General features: G+C 41.1%; 1 protein-coding gene across 1 annotated transcript in view; it reads left to right on the forward strand.

Moving 5' to 3' along the window:
• Adgrv1 (adhesion G protein-coupled receptor V1) overlaps positions 1-21,844 on the forward strand; it is a 469,943-nt gene that overhangs the window by 61,034 nt on the left and 387,065 nt on the right. The window contains exons 26-37 of the mRNA XM_051172399.1: positions 652-1,261; positions 3,901-4,116; positions 5,675-5,890; positions 6,650-6,894; positions 8,185-8,366; positions 9,147-9,958; positions 12,954-13,163; positions 14,457-14,587; positions 15,152-15,251; positions 16,613-16,792; positions 17,757-17,920; positions 20,240-20,333. Coding sequence (XP_051028356.1) covers positions 652-1,261; positions 3,901-4,116; positions 5,675-5,890; positions 6,650-6,894; positions 8,185-8,366; positions 9,147-9,958; positions 12,954-13,163; positions 14,457-14,587; positions 15,152-15,251; positions 16,613-16,792; positions 17,757-17,920; positions 20,240-20,333 — 3,160 coding nt within the window. The remainder of the gene's footprint in view (positions 1-651; positions 1,262-3,900; positions 4,117-5,674; positions 5,891-6,649; positions 6,895-8,184; positions 8,367-9,146; positions 9,959-12,953; positions 13,164-14,456; positions 14,588-15,151; positions 15,252-16,612; positions 16,793-17,756; positions 17,921-20,239; positions 20,334-21,844) is intronic.

Raw genomic sequence — 21,844 nt, forward strand, 5'->3', positions numbered from 1 at the left:
TAATAAAATTATCACCTCAGTTTATTTTGAGGTGAAAATGATATTTTAAATACAAATGAAATTATTACTGGGACTATTAGCAGAATTTTTTTTAGAACATTTTTAGGCTTTTCATTCTTAATATATTGAAACAACATTTTTTAACTGTGCTTTGTTGTACTTTGGGTCAAATATATTGAAAAGAACTCTGAAAAATGTCACTGGTCTATTCTTTACAGTGGAGAATGCACCGTCTTTTTTCAGAAGTATAAAGAATATCTCTTGTTTGTGCAGAAATGAAATAAGTCGTCAGCCACAGTTGCCTCATTATTAGTATGTGTTACAAGTTCACAGATGATAGATAACAGCTGTGATCTCCTTGGAGGCTGAACGCTTTACATCTAGTTTGTGGTTTTCTACCATAGTCAGTTTTATACACCCTCTACCTGTAAGGTTCCCTGGGGACTTCAGGAGTAGGTTGTGGACTGTCTACAGTAGCCTCACAGTCTTGATAACTTAGGAAATTAAAGTAAAAGTTAAAAAAAAAAAGTAAAAGTTAAAAAAAACAAGTTAAAATCTACTTTCTCACTACCATTATGTACTTAGATAAAATTCTTAACCCAGTACTCCTGCCTCTTTTTTTAAAAAAAAAAAATCTTAACTATTTCATAGGTCACCCGGACTCAGGGAGCCCTGTCTGACGTGACTTTATATTGGAAAGTAGACTCTGACCCGGATGGGGACCTCGCCGTCACCTCTGGCAACATCACGTTTGCTGTCGGGCAGAGGGCTGCCTGCGTCACCTTGGAGATACTGCCGGATGAAGAGCCAGAACTGGACAAGGCGCTCTCCGTGTCCATCCTTGGCGTCTCCAGTGGCTCCTTGGGCGTTCTCACTAACGCCACGCTGACAGTTTTGGCTAGCGATGATCCTCATGGGGTGTTTATTTTTTCTAACGAAACTAGATCTGTTAGTGTTGAAGAAGCATCCCAGAATGTCACACTATCGATACTAAGGTTGAAAGGCCTCATGGGAGAAGTGGCAGTGTCATACGCAACTGTAGATGACGTGGAGAAGCCGCCTTATCTCCCACCTCACTTAGCTAGAGCAACTCAAGGAGGCGATTATGTGTCAGCATCTGGATTGGCTCTCTTCAGAGCAAATCAGACTGAGGCAGCCATAACTATTTCAATCCTGGATGACGATGAGCCAGAACAGGCAGAATCTGTGTTCATTGAACTTTTCAATTCTTCTTTAGTAGAGAGAGGACAGATTCGTCCACGTAAGTGTCTGTTAATATGTTAGTACTATTAGAGGTAAGGCTATGAAAACGAAAAACTTCAAGTTATATATAACAGAAAATTCCATAAGAAAGGGAAGATTAAAGGTAAGTAAAGCTACCTGTAAGGTTCTTTTTCCCTTTATTTTATGTGTTTGTGTGAGTGCCTGAGTGCGTGTGTACCACATACATGCAGGTAGGTACTCAAGGAGGCCAGAAGAGGGCATCCCATCCCCTGGGCCTTGACTTACAGGTGGTTGTGAGCTGCCCGATGTGGTGCTTGGAACTGAATCAGGTCTTTTGTAAGAGCAGCAAGTGTTCTTAACCACTGAGCTATCTCTTTAGCACCAAGTATCCCTGAAAGCATTGCTTTGTAAAAGGTTTTCCTTAAGGCAACTGGAAATTGGGCATGTATTTTTCCTTAGAAGTCATACTTTAATAAGTAGTCGTGTCAAGCAAGTCCTCAACGCTTCCTGCCTCACAAATATGTCTGTCAGATATATTGGGCCAGAAGGCTGAAGATGACACTCCAACATTATAGAGAGTTTTGGGTGATTGTTCAGGCAGCTAACTGTCTCTGTCATCTTCTCATTTGGGAAGCTGCTAACCTGTACCCCTTGTATACTCAGGTAATTAAGTTTTATTCCTTCTCAAGTCTCTGATGGGGTTGAAGACCAGATAGTTTAGTTTTACAGTTAAGCTTAGTGATTTAGGGGTGATGATGTTTTTAGGTCTAGATAGATGTTTTAAGTTGGTAATGATGAGATATGATAGATACTGTTTTATATTCAGAATTTTAAACTCACCAAGAAAGGAAAGATATTTTCTTCAAGGCTGCCATATACAAATAGCCAAAACACTATGAATGTAATTCCTTTATATAATTCCAGATGGGAGCGTGAGTCAGCATGCTTTTTTATGGAGTAATATAGAACCACTGTTATGCGTGCTAAAGAGCAAAGAAGTGCAAAATTAATAAGGGAGGGTGGAATGGACCGGGAGAGACAGACCCAGATTTTAATAGACAAAAACAAGTGTTAGCGGTGTGAGTAGACTTTTCAGAGTAGGGTGCCCCCTTGTGCATAACGGTGGGCATTACATGTGGCTGCCTGAGAGCTTTACATTTGAAGGAGGACATGAATTTTTATAGGTTATTTCTTGCTTATGTCTGACAGGTACTAGTGACTCTAGGTAATTTTATTAACTTCTTTGTGGCGTTAAGTACTTATTGCTAGAACGTGTGTGTCTATGTATATGCACGTATATATGCAATCCAAATATATCAGTTATATATGCAAATATATCAAAAACATTGTGCTGGCTAGTTTTCTGTCAATTTGACATGAACCACAGTCATCTGAGACGAGAGAACATCAGTTGGGAAAATGCCTCCGTAAGATCCGGCTGTCAGGCATTTTCTTACTGATTGATTGACGGGGCAGGACCTCGCCGATTGTGGGCAGTGCTGTTCCTGGGCAGGCTGAGCAATCCATAAGGAGCAAGCCAGCGAGCAGCATTCCTCTATGGCTTCTGCATCAGCCCCTCCCTCAGGGTTCCCAGCTGGTTTGAGTTCTTGCCTTGGCTTATTTTAAGTGGACTGTGACTCAGGATACTGGAGCCGAGTCAACCTCCTCAGGGTTTTTGGTCACAGTGTTTCAACATAGCAACAGTAATCCTAGCTAAGGCATATGCTAATTCAGTATATCAGCAGATAGATAGAAAAAAGGGTGCACATATTATTATTGTTATTTGCATAAAGATATCATTAAACACATCCGGGTTGAAATTGTGTTTGTGGGAAAATAGATGGAACTGGAGGATGTTATTACAAATGAAACAAGCCATGTGCAGAAAGACAAATCCTGCGAATTTTTATGTGGACACACAGGAAGTTTATTTCAAAGAAGAGATCAGTACAGTGATTACTGAATGTTAGGAAAAGCAAGAGGGAGGAGAGAGGGCGCTTGGACAGCAGTAGGATGAGGGGGTGAGCACCAGTGTGCGTCCCACAGACGGGTGAAGACTGTAGCTGGACGAAGGCTCTGGAGTCTAGCACTGACCTACTCAACTTTGTTTGTTGGAATTCTGTTTTAGCCATAGTGTGACAGTGACCTAACTGTAACAGTATAATTGTGTAGATTCTTAGTGTCTGACTAATGCTACATAAGTTCATGATTAATTACACTTGGATCATCAATTTCTTTAATGCTGGTTAAAATGTTCTTATAGCAGAACCGTTCCTTTAATAATGTTTTGAATTCCTAGAGTATGTGCTAAAAGAGACTTCCTATGTACCTTATTTTTGTATTTCCAATGCCTATATTAGGGCTGACAGGTACACATATTTAAACTTTTTTTTTTTTTTTTTTTTTTTTTTTTGGTTTTTTGAGACAGAGTTTCTCTGTGTAGCCTTGGCTGTCCTGTACTCACTTTGTAGACCAGGCTGGCCTCGAACTCACAGTCATCCACCTGCCTCTGCCTCCCAAGTGCTGGGATTAAAGGCGTGCGCCACCACTGCCCGGCTCACATATTTAAACTTTTAAAAAACAAATAGGAGAGAGAATGAGAATGCAGTTGGATTTTCGATGGCTGTGAGTCAGGCTGTAGCGATGCACTGTATTGCCTCTTCTCATGTCTTCCAGTCCCGAGTTCCCCACGCCTCGGGCCTAAGGTGGAGACTGTGGCCCATCTCATTATTGTTGCCAATGATGATGCATTTGGAACTGTGCAGCTGTCAGTGCCCACTGTTTGCGTAGCAGAAAATCACGTTGGACCAATTATCAATGTGACTCGAACGGGAGGAACATTCGCAGACGTTTCTGTCAAGTTTAAAGCTGTGCCGGTCACTGCAGCAGCGGGTAAGAAAAGACATGTGAGGGGCGGTGGGGTGTTTGAGGGTGGCGCGTATCTGCGAGCTGTCGCAAGGGTGTGATTGGAAGAAAGGACAAAGGCATGGCCGACACACACACGTTCACGCACGCACACACACGTGCACGCACACACACACACACACATCCCCCCCCCCACGCCACACACTTTTAATATTGAGTTTCATGTACTAAGTCTGTCTTCAGCTCACTATGTACCTGAGGATGGTCTTGAACTTCTGATCTTCACCAACAGTGTTAGCGTTTATAGCCATGAACCCCACCCCAGACTGGTTTATGCGGTGCCAGAGATCAAACCCCAGGCCTTGTGTGCGTTAGGCAAACATTCTGCCAACTGAGCTACACCCTCAGCTCCCAATAGTTAGACCTTTTTAGACACAAATACACAACATCATTCACCTGTGATGTTGAATTTTCAAATTTGGGGAAATGCATAGTAAAAGTGTGCATAAATAAAAAAGCTCTGGTGAGCTGGAGGTGTGTAAACTAAGGAAGAACAAACCAGGACACCATAACTTACCATTTTTGAAAGGGATTCATGGCCTGATAACTCCCAAGAGACAGGCGAATAAGCCCATAGGTTTCTGGGCTCCTCAATCCACTTGTCCCTGGCGCCCATTATGTTACCTGTTCATTCGTTTATGACGAGCATGTGCTTAGCAAGACAGTGCTTGGCATTAACAACTTTATGTAAAAACAATATGCTTTCATTGCTGAATTAGGTGACTGCCTTCTTAGCGTTGGTATTTCCGCCTACAAAGCAGGATCTGCTCGGGAGCGCCTGCTAGAACCTGTGTGTGTTCGTTCGCTCTTAGGAACAGAAGTGTGAACGCATGAAATTCCATGCCTAATTTAAAAAGACAAACCAGCTGGACATTATTATTGTTTGAAAAATAACAAGCCTGTGTGTGTGTGTGCTCATGAGTGTGTACGAGCGCACTCGTGTGTGTGTGTGTGTATGTGTGAGTTTTGTGGCGAGCATCCTTACGCATATGTGGCTGCCTCTAGGCAGCCTTCTTTGTGGTAGGCAGCAGTGGTGAGTGTTGGAAGAAGTTAGCCTTGAGGGCCCTGTAAGGCACACCCCCTTCTCTCTCCCCAGGTGCTCCGCAGCAGCTGCTGAGTTTGACTACCTTTGTGGGGATGCTCCCTTGTGGCATCTGGACAGCTGTGCAGTTGTTTTCCCACTGTCACTATGATTCTAGGTCTGTTTTGTTCCGATGTATTTCGAAAAATCTCTTCGTCTCACTTTTATATTTGTTCATGCATACATGATGAATTTTTCAGAAAACTTAGGTGTGTGCAGACACACATCTTTATGACAGTCAAGGCGTGCACTCGAAAACACAGGAAGGTGTCTGTTATCAAACATTAACCTTTTCTAGTTTGAGAAGTACAACTTTCCTTTTGGAAGGGAATGTAGCTGACATCTTCCAGAAAGACCCTCCCAAGCGTATCCGCAAAGCTCGACGTAGCACGTGAAATGCCGACCCTGAGGTCCGCTTTCCCGTTTATCTTCTTGTTTGCACAGGTGAGGATTATAGCGTTGCGTCATCAGACGTGGTCTTGCTGGAAGGGGAAGCCAGCAAGGCCGTGCCCGTATACATCATCAATGACATCTACCCTGAGCTGGAAGAGTCGTTTCTTGTGCAGCTGCAGAACGAGACGACGGGAGGAGCCAAGCTGGGCACTCTCACGGAGGCGGTCATTACCATCCAGGCTTCTGATGACCCCTATGGATTGTTCGGTAACCACGCTAATTTGTTTATCTCTTTTACTCTCTAAGTCATAGGTAATAGCCTTTTCTTTATTTAAGATGGATCCGACAAGTTTTCTTTTTTTTTAAGGTATTATTACTTATACATAAGGCTACTAATAGGCTAATGGTTACCTAGGAATTGGAAAGAGAACACATTTTAGCATAGAGCTCCTTGTAATGTGTTGGCCTTTTGTGGCATGCCTGGCTCCTAGATGTGGTCTGTAAATTCTTGGCTGAGCTTTGGGAGATGATGTCTTGCTACCTGTGACGAATGGGCTGTCCTGGGACCCGAGACTTCCCCTTCTTAGCGTCTCTAATGCTGGGTGATAAGCACTGGTCCTCATGCCCACCTCTTACATTTATGTATTTTTTTGAATAGTTAATTAGCGAAACTTCCCCTCATATTTGGGCTGCTTAACTTTCTGTACAAATAGGGGGATGTGGTGAAATGGAGCCCTTCTCCCGCATAGTGTCGGCTAGGAAGCCAAAACGGCAACTACCTTTGTAGCCCAGGCTAGCCCTGCAGCACTTCAGTACTCTGTGGGCTTATTCAATTCATGCTGGGCAAAAGCCTTGCCTCTGTTGCCATTTGTGATCTGGGGAACACTGGCCGTCCGGTCCAGCCTGTGCCACAGCATACTGCTAACCTGTGAGGGGAGAATCCCTTCTCTCAGAGGCGCCAGCTCGGTCTTAGTTTGTCACAGTTTCACTTTGTATCTAAAAACACCTGTTCTGTCTGCCCTCCAGGTTTTCAGAATACTAAATTTATGGTAGAGGAACCTGAGTTTAACTCAGTGAGGGTAAACCTGCCAATAATTCGAAATTCTGGGACACTCGGCAATGTTACTGTTCAATGGGTTGCCACCATTAATGGACAACTTGCTACTGGCGACCTGCGAGTTGTCTCAGGTAATGTGACCTTTGCCCCTGGGGAAACCATTCAAACCTTGTTGTTAGAGGTCCTGGCTGACGACGTCCCGGAGATTCAAGAGGTGAGAGGACTGACTAGCATAGAATGACATTTGTAAACTGTGCCTTGTCTTATATAGTGACCAGAACAGATAACTGTTGCTCTAGGAATGACAAATGCGTGACTTCTGTGGGGGCCCACAGAATGCTAGTCTGAAGGTGTTTCCTTCAAAGCACAGAAGCAGGAGTGGTCTAGGAATGCATGGTGCGCAGGCTAGCTCGCCAGTTTAAGGTTGTTTTTGTGTGTGCAATTATGGTGTGTTTTAAAATACTTTTGCTAAGTGATTATGCATGCGCATATATGTATGTATGTATGTATGTATGTGTGTGTGTGTATATGTCATAATTACGCAACATTTTTCCCTATAGTTCTGGCTTGTGTCTCTGTCCCTTACTGAGTGTGGGACAGTTGTAATTAAGTGCAGATTTTGATTTCCCACAGATTCCCTCTTCTATTCTTCTACCATTATAACATGCATACTGGGTTCTTTTTCCTGGTATTTCTCATGAAGAAAATGCAATATGGCAAATAGAAAAAAGTTGTTTACTCGCTGGCATGTTACCACAGATAATTTTATTTTATGAAATTCAAGTATTATTGAAGTCCAGACCTCATATTTCTTTTAATAACAATCCATATAACTGCATATTTTAATGGCAAATTATGCCATTATTCACTTAAAAATATTAACCATACATTAATACATATACTATATTTTCTTTCATTCTTTCTAAACTTAGATGGTATTATGCAATGATTCTTTAAAGTTTTGTTGATTATTACTATTTAAATATAGTATGGGTGAGAACCAGAACAAATTTGCTTACCACTGAAATGGATATGCAGTATTTTTCCTAAATAAGAAAGGCTTAGGTTTTGAAAGTCACATTATTACAATGATAAACATAGATTTATGTTTTTAATTTAAATTTATAATTTAATTATTTTAGTTAATTTTAAACTTAATTAAAATTTAAATTTTAAATCATTAAAAATTTACTTTATTACATTTAAAATTTTAATTAAAAATAAGATTTAAATTTAAAAACTGATTCCCACAACTACGTAAGTAAATACAAGTGATTTGAGCAGCTTGAATTTCTTATGTATTATTGTGCTTTGCAATTAAAAGTTGATCTGTATTATTTTATTATATGTGTGAGCTTCTGAGTGTAATTGGGGCAGTTTTTTTTGGGGGGAAATCATTTACATTTTGTTGTGTTTTTTTATCCTGTGAATGTGTGTGATGTTTTCCTGCATCATCTATTTCAGAGCTGGGATGCTGTTAAGGAAGTTTTCGCTCTGTTTTTAGGTTGTCCAAGTGCAACTAAGCTACGCCTCTGGTGGAGGTGCCATTGGGTTAGACCGGGTGGCAGACATTGTCATTCCTGCCAACGATAACCCTTACGGCTCAGTAGCCTTCACCCAGTCGGTTTATCATATCCAGGAGCCTCTGGAGAGAAGTTCCTGTGCTAACGTAACTGTCAGGAGAAGGTACACATGGGAGTGTGGGCTGCGAAGGACCGGAAATGAACAGCCTAGACTCGTGTTTTCATCTCCTGTGACCTATTCCACGGGCTGTTATTATATGTTAAGTGGATTATAGATCGTGATAGAAAGACTTAGTCATGCTTATTACTTAGTGAAGTAAAGATGGCTCTCACCCCACTGTGCTTTACCAAAACCCATTGTTTTACCATGTGGTACGCTCTACTCAGATCTCGAATACAGCTTGAGTATTGCTTGTAAAGTGAACTTCTAGGCCTTTGGGGTTTTTGTTTTTGTTTTACATTTCTTATGTAAGGAGCATAGTGCTCACTGCCCCTTCAGAAGTAGAAGTAGAACATAGAATGTTAAGAGACCTGTAGCGAAGTAGTTACATCTCTCTACGTGTGTGTATTGGTTTTTTTTTTTTTTTTTTCTGTCATCGTTATTTTTTTTTTTTTTCCAGCGAAATCTTATAGTTGAAAAGCTGATATAGGTCTGGCAGTTCTGAAGTGGACACCACTTGCCTACCTTGCAAAGCTATTTTCATAGCATGATAAAAAAAAAAAAATAAGCATCATTCGGTTGAAAACTGGCCAGCATAGTTGCACACTAGAAAATAAAACGTTAAAAGACAAACAGAGTTAAGAACTATGGCTGTGTTAGTCCTGGTGTGTCAAATAGCACTAATGGTGCTTTTCAGAACTGCAGTCAGCACTGCTTTCTATGTGTGGCCCCCCCAGAACAGTCGGGGTGCTTAACCGGCTTCCCATTCCTTCCACATTTTAGCGGAGGACACTTTGGCCGCCTGTTGTTGCTCTACAGTACCTCTGACATTGATGTAGTGGCCCTTGCAGCTGAGAACGGTGAAGATTTATTATCCTACTATGAATCGCCAACTCAGGGGATGCCCGACCCTCTCTGGAGAACTTGGGTGAACGTCTCTGCGGCGCAGGAGGCTCTGTACACTTGTGCCACTCTGTGTCTCAAGGAACATGCCTGCTCAGGGTTTTCAGTTGTCAGTACCGCTGATGGCCCTCAGTGCTTTTGGATGACGTCATGGGCCAGCTTAACTGTGAACGGCTCAGACTTCCAGACCTACCAGAAGAACGTGACGAGGGTGGCCTCTCTGTTTAGTGGCCAGGCAGTTGCCGGCAGTGACTATGAGCCTGTGACAAGACAGTGGGTCCTGATGCTGGAAGGTGACGAGTACGCAAATCTCACCGTTTCCGTGCTTCCTGATGCTGTTCCCGAGATGGATGAAAGTTTTCTCATTTCTCTCCTTGAAGTTCACCTGATGAACATCACAGACAGTTTAGAAAACCAGCCAACTGTAGGGCACCCGAACACTTCTGCGGTGGTCATAGGGCTGAACGGGGATGCCTTTGGAGTGTTCGTTATCTACAGCGTTAGCCCCAATACCTCAGAAGATGGCTCACGCGTGGAAGTGCAGGAGCAGCCACAGACCTCAGTGGACCTGCTGGTCCACAGGACGGGAGGCAGCTTGGGGCAGGTGATAGTTGAGTGGCGCGTTGTTGGCGGAACAGCTACTGAAGGTTTAGATTTCGTAGGTGCCGGAGACATTCTTACTTTTGCAGAAGGTAAGTCATGGTATAAATGGATTTCAGTGTTTCTTCGTAGAGTCATCAGAACCAACAGCATGATAATATTCATAAATACTCAATCTACCTGCATATTCTTACTCACGCAATGTGGCTTTACAAACAACAGTGACTCAGACTATAAATGATTATCCTGGCAGGGCTGGTATGACCCTGTCTATGTATGTTTTTAAAGATGTTGAGGGAACATGTGAATTTTATTCTTTTATGCATGATGACGGTGGCTTTCATACGTCAGAAGCAATCACAGGGCAGCCTCCTATTTTATAGGGAAAGTAACAAGAATGAGCTATGGACCTACATACAAACCTGTTAAAGAAGCAACGCTATTTGAGAATGTAATGGTTTCAAATGCACTAGATAAAGCAAGATAGAGCGTCAGCGAAAACTTTTAAGTCAAAGTAGCCTGAAGCTTGACAGTTGTATTGTTATAGGTCAATTTGCTGCAATATTCTTCAACTTAAACAAGAGTGCTGAGGAATTCTTCATAAGTGACGTGTGAGAGGCAGTCAACAGAGGCTGATGAGATTGTCTTCGCTTTTACTCAGTATTAGCTCTAGTTGAATTATATTTAAAATTGAGGAAGTTCATCGTTTGGCTCAGTATAGTAAAGGTAATTTTATTCAGGATATTTTTAAAATCCTGAGTTGACTAATTGCAGAAACCGTAGTCAAGTGGGACTTTTTCCTGATTGAAAAAGTTACACGTTTTTATAAGACCCTCAGAATATACACTGGATAAAAGTTTTAATTTTTAGTAATTCTATGCCTCAGAGCAATTCATTGCATCTGTTTATATTTTAATGAACATGCATTTTTTGGAAACCAGTAACTACATATGTAGTAGACTTAAAAGATATCTAATGAACATTATGTTTGAGAATAAAAACTTAAAATGTCATGATGCTGCCTTAAAAGATAGCTAAGTCAGTGCAATGCTTGTCTGGCATCATGAAGCCCTGGATATAATCCCTAACACCATGTAAATCAAGTGTGGCAATCTATACCTCAAATCCTAGCACTCAGCGGATGGAGTCAAGAGAGGCAGGAGTTAACCATCATTCTCAGCTACACACTGAGTTTGAGGAAATGCTGGGCTCTGTTAGGTAGACTGTCGCAATAAAATAAAATAAAATAAAATAAAATAAAATAAAATAAAATAAAATAAAATAAAGACAAAATGCTAGAAAACATTTCTATGTTATGGAGGCATACTTTCTTTTTTGGATTATTTATTGTTTTCTTATATCTACCACCTTTCTCTAGTCCAATACCTTCCAAGGCCCCACCACTAGGTAAGTGAGCAAGAAGGCTAGACGGGGTAGGGAGTGTAGACCTCTATAGACTACTTCCTGCTGATCAGGGATGTTGGGTTCCTAAGGCCTAGTCCACTCTTCATCATCAGAATACCCAGCAAACCAGCAATTCAGCAAATGCAATCAATGCAACAGCAGGGGCCAGCAGTAGTGGGGAGCAGAAATAAGGGAGCGCAGCCGCTGCTGTAGGCCCTCTCAGGACTCTCCCATTTATATCCCCTCCATAGTCCCTAGAGCTCAACTGTCTGCAGCAGGCGAAAACCACGCCCCTGCTACAGCATGAGGCAGTCATAGTTAACGGCTGCGGGCCGACTGAAGCAGCCCCGTATTCCACACATGGAGTTAAATGAAAAACATGTCCACAGAACATAACTGGGTTTTTAAAGAAAGCAATATTCTCACTACAATGTTGGTCATTTCTCACTACATTGCTTGGGGAAGTAGAAAGGTAGCCAAATCACATAATGGCACAATAGGGATGAGATCACATTGTCCTTAAAGAAACTCTTTCTAGTGGAGGGAGGTAAAGCTGGTAACTGGTAACGTTTTCCCCTGTGTGCAAGTGAATGAGAGCAATGTAATAAGATGGGGGTAGAGATTTTTAAAAAAAAGTCATAGAAAAATTCCTCATAGTTCTGGGAAATATGAACAGCTATGTCATATAAAGCAGAGCCGTTATATAAATTGTTACTATATTGAATTGTAACTTTATCTTTGCACAATATAGACTTTATTTTGTATCTAACGTAGATTGTTAGATGATACGTAGTCTCAAATCAAGGTTCTTGGTCCAATGCCCAGAGCCATAATGGAAAAAATAAAAGATAACACAGCCTCTTGGAGCAGTCTTGGTCCTGAAGTACTTACTGATGAAACTGCTGTGGGGTCTCTCCTTTTCCATCCTCTCTTTCTAGAATGTTGAAGGGAATTGAAAACGACCTTTGCTGGGTGACCAGCAGAGGCAGGGTGTGTTTCAGGGTCCTTTCTGGCTCTCTCGCCGCTAATGGAGCCCTATGTCAAACAGTCTCCCCTTTGCTGCACTGAACCGTCTCACCACATTCCGCCTTGGTCTCCATTTTCCTTGCAAAATGTCCTAAAAACGAGTGCATGACGCTGCCATCTCAATTACCCATCCCAAGCTGAGGGCACGCATGCAGGCGTCTTTGTTCAGAGCTTGTCATTCCTCTGTGTGCCATTTGTGCTGGTGGTGGCCGCTGCAGGAGACGTTGGGATGAGTAAGACTATTCACACAATGGCACAATAGAAGTGACGTCACCCTGTCCTTAAAGCAACTCTTCCTAAACCTGACTTCAGCCATCTTTCCCCAGATCGATCATTGTTTTTTTTCTTTTTTGACAAAGCCCAGGGAGTAGTAACTCAGTCTTTGAATTAGTTCTCCCCACTGACTTTCTACAATTGGATGTCTTCTTCCTAATATGTCCCCAGTGAGACTTTTACAGTGCTTCATACCTTAAAAACCAAGAAACTTAACGTACGCAGTTTGCTGTGGCGGTGGCACTGTTGCTCACGGGCCCTGAGTGGTTACAATGCACACATTTGCTCTTACCTTTTAAACATAGAAGGCTGTTTTTTGGTTTCGTAGGTTGGTATTTTACTGACTTAACCTTTTAATTCCATTAACTTTTTTTCTTTTAATAGGCGAAACAAAAAAGATGGCCATTTTAACCATTTTGGATGATTCTGAGCCAGAGGATGATGAAAGTATCCTCATTCGTTTGGTGTACACTGAAGGGGGAAGCAGAATTCTGCCGAGCTCTGACACCGTGAGAGTGAACATCTTGGCCAATGACAATGTGGCGGGAATTGTCAGTTTTCAGACAGCATCGCGATCTGTCATAGGCCATGAAGGTGGGTTCCTTTGTTAAATGAGTGAAGTCATGATATTTTAATTTAAGAAATTTCTATTAAGAATACTATTTTGAAAAAAAAAAAAAGAATACTATTTTGAGGTCTGAAGCTGTAGTTCATTTTTCAGGTGATCCCTTGGCATGCAGGAGTCTGCAGGTGGGGGAGGGGCTCCCTCAGCAATACCAAAAATAAAAATAAAGGGAAATAAATATCTGTTTACATCAATTATGTTTAGAAGTTTAGAAATGTCCTAGTTGGAAAAACTGTTAGGACATGGTGTGTCTATTTTATTTCTACTCTTGTTTGAAAAGAGTTGTAAGATGGCTAATAAATGTAAAAGCTATTTTTTTAAAAATGGCGTTTTAAGTGAATACTTGTGGATTTCAACTTTATTTGTGTTCTACAAACTGCAAACAGCGATGTGTTCTTTAAGCCTTTAAAAATGATGCCGCTTCCCATTTCATCATAACTTTAATAAGACTGTTTTTATAGTGTGTTGTAACTTTATTTTCATATGTAGAATTAGCAATTTGAGCAGTTTTAGCAAGTCGTGTAGCCATCAGCTTAACTCCAAGTGCCTTCCTTCTGCCCTTTAACAAACTGAAAGAAAGGACTATGGTAGTTTTCTTCAGCTTTATAAAATGGTACATGTTGATAAAAGCTAAGAAAGAAAGATACCTGTCCAGTTATTAGGGAATGCTAATGTGACTGTGGCGAAGTGACAGGTAGCTGTTAATGGACAGATTCGACACCTTTCTTTGTATTTCCTTGTATAAAACAAAATGGTTGGTGGTATATGTAAGTTGCAACCTAAACAAATGTGATTTTTCAGGCATCTGCTGGCATTTTTTTATGCATTGTGTAAGATCACATTGCGTACTGGTGTAAGTAATTAGTGTCCTTTAGGGAGATGAAGGAAGGCATTCACTCATGTCCTGACTAGTTTGACCGTGCGCATGTGATGTCACAGAGCACCGGTGCTCCGCTGCATGCATCCCTTGGCGTGCTTACACGGTTCCTTCCCATTTTACCAGCGGATCCCTCGACTTCTGTAACACACCTTGTGTTTCCCGAAGTTCTACCCACAGAAAGCATTTTAGCAGTAGGATCTTGGTCTAATGAGTAACAAGCATGCGTAAAAATGCACTAGAAAATTCATAACAGAACAGAGAGCGCGATTACGTTCTTGGAAAAGAGCCTGCAGCAGTCGCGTGCTTGAGTGTGGGTTTTGGTGAGTTTGAACATTAAGTTCCTTTCTGTTATGAGCTTGCTAATCCGCATTTTTACTTGCAGGAGAGATTTTGCAGTTCCACGTGGTAAGAACACCCCCTGGCCGAGGCAACGTCACGGTTGACTGGAAAATTGTTGGAGAAAATCTAGAAGTCAATTTTGCTAACTTTACAGGTCAACTCTTGTTTTCTGAGGTAACACCACAAAGAGAAGTTTGGCAATATATTTTTTTTCCACAGAAAAAACTCCATTTTGAGAAAAATGGAGTTGACACTGAGCACCACTGCACTGCATTTCTCATCCTTCTCACTTTCCACCCACCTGGCTTGTGTGCTTGGTTGATGTATTAAATTTGTCTTCGTTTGTATTGCTTTGATGTGGAGCCAATGCCCAGTTGCTAGTGCCTTGTACACTGGGTTGAGCATCTAATAACCGGAACCCCCAGGACACTGTTGTCTTCTTTTTTCACTTTTTTCTTATCATCGCTTTTGCATCGATCTCTTCCTGTTACTGCCTTTTCATATACACCAGTCATGGGCTAAAGCTTTAAATTGTTTGGCTGAGCGGTCATAATGACAAGCTAGTTTCCCCTGTGCTTTAAACCTGATATCTCAAGCCCATGGTTTCTGTTTAATTTCTAGGACAATGTTCAGTTCATATGAAGCTATGCCTGACTGCACAGTATAAATAATACAGACATTTTTTTTTTTTTTTTGTGCAATAACAACACAAGCATGGTATTTCTCTGTTTGACGTAGGGGACATTGAATAAGACAATATTTGTACATTTGCTGGATGACAGTATTCCTGAGGAGAAAGAAGTATACCAGGTTGTTCTGTACGATGTCAAGACCCAAGGTAACTTAGACTTCGTCTTTGGACTTTTCTTTGGTGTTTTCATATCAGACAAGAAAGAAATGAGCTAGCTTCTATCACCGTGTTTAACAAGCAGGCATGTGCTAACTAAAAGAAAGTTACTTTGGAGCCAGAATGGTGCTTTGCATCTGTGATCTCTGTGCTCAGAAGGCCGAGGGAGGGCGATTATGGGTTGGGCTCACATTGTAAGTGCCAGGCCATCCGGAAGTACAAAGTAAGATTCTGCCTTTGAGAAAATGTTGCTTTAAATATTATCCACCCCACAGAAATATTATATTTAAAAAAAAAAACTACTAGGCTACTACATATGAACACTTACTTTGACAGGCCATAGAAAAGTACACTGAAAGTTTTGCTAACTAGGCTGGGCAACCGGCTCCGTGGGTAAAGTGCTAGCTGTGAAACCGTGAAGGCCCGGACTCAGACACCTAAAACCAAAGCTGGACATGCTTGTACATATCTGTAATTCTGAGCAATTCTACAGCAGGGTGGATGGTAGAGCCAAGGAAATCCTTGGGAGCTCACATGCCAGCTAGTCTGGCATATAGAGTGGCAACCAACAAAAGACCTTGTAGACAATGGAGAAAGAGGATCTACATCCATGGTTTTATACTAATGTCCACATGTGCACTGTCACACACACACATGCACACACATGCACATATATACACGCATGCACACACACAGATACACACATGCACACACACACATGCACATATATATATATGTACACATGCATGCACACACACATACACACACCAGCCACACTCATACATAAACAATATTGAAAAAGAAAGATTTTAACAATTCGATGCTTCTATATAGAGGTTAGTTTTCTGTGACAAGGCCCTGCTATGTAGCGTAGGCTGGTCTCAACTTTACTGTGTAGCCCAAGCTATCTTTAAGTTCATGATCTTCCTACCTCAGCTTAACGGGCTGGGTGGCACTGTTACCCACTGTAGCTTACTTGTTGGATACTTTTTTTTTTTTTAATAAAATGCATGTCCAAAGATTAAAAAAAAATCTGAATTTGTTTTTCTATTAGCAAACCAATTTAGATTTTGGACCAATTACTGTTTATAGATAACTTTAATTTGCTAACTTTTTAGCAAATTGCTTGGGTAGGTTATTTCCTGTTTATTAATTTCTATAAGTCTGACAACCAACATAGTCAACAATGGCAATAAGAGCCACATAGAATTCACACTCTGTTGTCTGGGAGGAAAATGGGGTAGGGATTTCCTGTGAGTCTGAGAATGACTGGGAGGGGCCTGAGGGCTGACTGGTTTCAGGAATGTTGAGGTGCCCTCTGACTCCCCGGTGGGGCTCTCTGATGTTTTTAGGAGTCTTGCCAGCGGGAGCCGCTCTGCTCGATGCCCAGGGTTATGCAGCTGTCCTGACCGTAGAAGCTAGTGACGAGCCCCATGGCGTGGTAAACTTTGCTCTAGCCTCAAGATTCGTCTTGCTCCAGGAGGCTAACGTAACGATTCAACTCTTTATCAACAGAGAGTTTGGGTCTCTAGGTCTGTGTTCCTCTGGATAAGTGGTCAATGGGGTTTTATTTTATTTTATTTTATTATTTTATTCATATTACATCTCAATGGTTATCCCATCCCTTGTATCCTCCCATTCTTCCCTCCCTCCCATTTTCCCCTTATTCCCCTCCCCTATGACTGTTCCTGAGGAGGATTTCCTCCCCCTTTATATGCTCATAGGATATCAAGTCTCTTCTTGGTAACCTGCTATCCTTCCTCTGAGTGGCACCAGGCCTCCCCATCCAGGGGACATGGTCAAATATGAGGCACCAGAGTTCGTGTGAAAGTCAGACCCCACTCTCCACTCAGCTGTGGAGAATGTCCTGTCCATTGGCTAGATCTGGATAGGGGGATCAGTGGGGTTTCTAGGCAAGAGCTTTTGCTTTTATTTTTAAAATTCTATTTGTGTGTGAATGCGGACAGTGGCAATGTAAATCCTCAAAAAAAAAAAAAAAAAACCAATATTTAGGGCAGTGCTTTGTAACTTCTTTATTGTTACAAATGTCAAAGGAATTGCCTATTTCCACAGGAAGGCTGCTGTGTTCCACACAGCCAATCAGTCTCAGCTATTCAGTAGCAGGCTGCTCTGCGGCCTCTGGGCCGGGCTCGGCCTACACGTGGCTTCTTCTTTGTATTTCTCATTATCCCTTTGGGAAAAGTAAAGACACAATAAAGCAAATGAAAGTATGCCAGGCCTTCTGGGTATACGCTTAAATTTATTCTATCACTGCTCTCACTCTGTAATATTGGCCAAAGCAGATCCCATAGGCAAACTGCAAGCCAAGGGTAGGGCCTGTGTCCTTGTGACAGCAGTGGGACATCGCTGTGCTGCCTCTTACATGTGAAATAATGTGGCGTTGGGACCAATAATGGGACTGACAATAATAGCAAAAGAGTTTACAGTGAGAATTTTTTTGAAGGTGTTGGTAATCATCAAAACAAATTCCTTTAGGTGCGATCAATGTCACATATGCCACCGTTCCTGGAATACTGAGTTCGAAAAACGGAACAGAAGGGAACCTAGCACAGCCAGGGGTTGACTTTGTCCCTGCAGTGGGCTTTCTGGTTTTAGAAGAAGGGGAAACAACAGCAGCCATCAACATCACTGTCCTTGAGGTAAACGCTCGCGTTATTTCCACGATCTTATATTAAACCTAAACAGTCACACAGAGAGTAGAAATGGATAGAATATTCTGTGTCTAACATCAACGGTAAAATGTGACTACAGATTCTAACAACTTTGCATTTAAAGGTGGCAGTTTTCATGATAATGAATATTATGTCACACTTTTTACTTGTCTCTATGAAATGTTATTGTCTTTAACATTCTTTTTTTTAATATTTTATTAATTTCTTCATATTACATCTCAATTGTTAGCCCATCCGTTGTATCTTCCCATTCCTCCCTCCCTCCCGCCTTTAACATTCTTAAGTTTTCTTTAAAATGTGAAAGCTCTACAGTGTTTAGATATTTTAAGAGTCTATTTGATTTGTGCCCCCCTGCTGGTGGCATTTTTGGGCTATTGCTCTCCCTGATGTTTTTTGTTTTTGTTTTTGTTTTGTTTTTTTTTTAATGTCAAGTCACCCAGGAGTTTCCATTTGGGTTTAGACTGGCCAGCCTACTGTTGCGTATTTTATTATAGAAACATTGTATGAGAGATAATTTCCTTAGGGCACGTTCCTATAAAGCAGCTGTGGCTTGAGAGGTGCCAAGGGAGCATTTTGATAATGCCAAAGGAGTCACTGTCCCACAGGTCTGTGGAGAGCTCATGATCTTTGCGGGTGAGATTAGGTAAAGCAGAGAGCGTGGGAAGCTCTCTAACGGCTCTCTGAAGGAGTCAGTGGTGACTGAAATTGCACCTTAAATGTGTTTTCACATCGTGGACTCTTGTGTCGTTTGGGGGGTTTTGTGGGTTCATCTATGGAAATGCCTTTCTTGGGGTGATGGGAAGGGTACTGTGAACAGAAAAGGTAAAAAGATCGTGTACAGTAGAGACGTGAGAATGACTATAGATTGGAAAAGACATTTCTAGTATTTTGTGTTGGCAAGTTCAGTTTTAAAGCTTTTATTCTGTCAGTGGCGTTTTGTATAGCTTTACAAAATTATTAGTGATGTTAGCTCTGCACCCTGCGAGGCTTGTTGTTATTTCCACTGCACTGTGGCCCATGGCAACATGAGCAGTGCAAATCCAAGAACAAAAGCTGCTGTCTTGTCAGTGTGCGACAGGGTCTGACCAAACATCTAAACAGCCATCATAAAAGCCTGACCTGTTAATGCAACTAATTACACACCGTAAACACACACACACACACACACACAAACACACACACACACACACACACACACTCCCTAGGTAAGTGAGCTTCTAAAGTAGAAATATATACCCCCACCTCTTCCTCGAAGTCTAGTTGTCTAAGCATGGAGTTTTCCTTGCACCGCCTTTTATGTTTTGTTATTTTCAACCCTTATTCTCCACGTAGTGCTAGATTAAAACACAGCAGGCCTGACATGCAGAAGCAAGCCACTGTGGGGTGTGGTAAGGCAGGGCTGTTGCTTATGTTTGCCCAGATACTGACACCTGTCTAGAGACCAATTTTGAGCTTCTTGCTTTCTCACATGGAAACATGTATACACACACATGTGTATGTATGTATGTATGTATGTATGTATGTATATAAATATATATGCACATACCACTTACACACATGCACATACCACTCAAACACCGCCCCCCCTCCACACACACACACACACAGTTTCTTTGTAAACTTTGAAGTATTCACAGCCAGTTGGTCACTCCTGACATGGGTTTTACTACTCCCGTAAATCTTCTTTGTTTCCATTGTAAATTGTGGAACTATTGATTAATAGTAACCACTATCGCCTTCAAAGGATGCCTTGAGGCTGGATAGTCCACATACTCTATTTTCAGTTATCACCTACAGGCCATGCCGTTGTGCTTCCTAATTCTGCATAACGAACATGGAAGCGTTGAGGCTTTGGGGTGCAAGCCGCTCACCTCAAGTTCCAGCAGTTGCCCTCCGCCTTCCTATGGCAAAGCTTAAGTTGCTTCCGTGGCACCATTCTACTCTTCTTCCTGGCCAACAGCTATTAGGGAAATCGAACACTTTTTGTTTATGTTGTATTGAAAATAATTAGGTTCATATAGTTAGATAGTTGGTTTGCTCATAAACTGTGTTTACAGTGTTAGAAGTTTGAGGTGGTTTCAGAGTGTTCAACCTAGTAACTTCCACATATAAGATGACGTTGTTGTATTTATATTTTCGAATTTAAATAATTATACCTGCATTTATGTTTTCTATTGTGTTTTTACTGTTTGTGCATATGCATTTTAACATAACTTAAAGCAGCTTATGAGGAGTAATTTCATTAGAACATAATGAAAGCATTTTTAATGATTTTAATTTTTGCAGGATGATATACCAGAGCTAAGAGAATATTTCTTGGTGAATTTAACTCATGTTGATCTCATTCTGGCCCCTTTAACTTCATTTCCTCCCAGACTAGGTAAGGTATCTCTCTTTTATGAATCCTTTTACGAACTTCAAGTGACTTTATTTATTTTTTATCAATCAGAAGTGTTCATTGCTCTGTTTTCCAAATCTAACCATGTGTGAAAAGACGACAAGCAAAAAAAAAGAAAGAAAGAAAGAAAGAAAATACGATGAGCATATTAGAGTTATTCTAATTTAGAGACTATCATTGCAGTTTTGTAGGGGAGTGTAAAGGCAATAATTATTGTGATATTCTTTAAATTTTACAATTATATTATAGCCAATTCTGCAATCTGCAAGGTAGCATTACTTTTTTCAAATGTATTTATCTTTCATTTTCTTTTAAAAAATGTAATTAGCTATTTTCATAAGCCATCCATTTTATTTCTTATGTTAACCACTAATTCTGTGCATTCTGTTCCTTGCTTCTCTCCTGACCTTTGATCTTTTTCTTTTCCTGCTTTTAGAAAACTTAATTCGTTACAGACTGAAAGGTAAAACATGAACCTTGATAGAATCTTATTTAGACCTTTCCATAAGGTATATCCTAAGTATTGCTGGAAAGTATGTGACATGTGCCGCGTGGTAGTGAGTGGCCTTGAGGCCAGCCTGAACCACCGTTGCCTGCCCCCCCGCACCCCCCCCCCACCGTGGACAGAGGGGGTTGGTTAGCCCTGAATAAGGAGGGAAGCATAGAACTGGGATGGCTGTCGTGGCCCAAGGACTCATTTCTAAGGCTTAACTACTCTGAAAAGAATAGCTCGTTTCTACATGTCATTGAGTAATGTGTTTCAGCCCTTTCAAAATCCCAGTGACTAAGCTCTGTATATCAAGTGCTATTACAAGGTCACTTTAATTCATCCTAAGAGAGCTAACTAAACTCTCCGTTTTTAGACACGCTCCCATTCAGACCAGCTTGAATGAAGCTCTCTCTGGTCTGGTTCTCTAATTCTGTTGTCCTGTGTATTGGCACTGTCATTTTACACATGAGGCAATAGAAACCATGAGAAGCTTAGTAAGATGCCCTGATGTAACTAGAGCACACAGGAGTTGGGTTCTTTTTTTTTTTTTTTTTTAAACTAAAAGTTTAATTTTAGTAATTTGTGATTACCCTCTCCTTTCAAAAATACTTTTTGTTTAGTTTTGAGATTTTAAATTAATTACATTTCTCCCTTCCTTTTCCTCTCTCCAAACCTCCCTGCTCTCCTTCGAATTCATGGCTTCGTCTTTCATTAATTGTTATTGCATGAATGTGTGTGTGTGTATTTGTATATACATATATATTCACAAATATAACCTGTTGAGTCCATACGGTGTTACTGTATATGTGTGTGTTTGTTTTAGTAGTATGCTGTGATTTTTAGAGTGTCTGTCTGTAAGCCTATAGTTCGCTGAGTATAAATCCTGGTTTAATATCGTCTACTGAACAGTATTGTTCACTTCAGTCTAAAAATAATTGGTCTTCTTACCCTTTCCCTCACCTAAGCAGCTATGATAATTGTCCTTAACTAAAGGATAAGGTAT

Source organism: Acomys russatus, chromosome 30 (assembly GCF_903995435.1).
Source record: "Acomys russatus chromosome 30, mAcoRus1.1, whole genome shotgun sequence".
NCBI classification, from domain to species: Eukaryota; Metazoa; Chordata; class Mammalia; order Rodentia; family Muridae; genus Acomys; species Acomys russatus.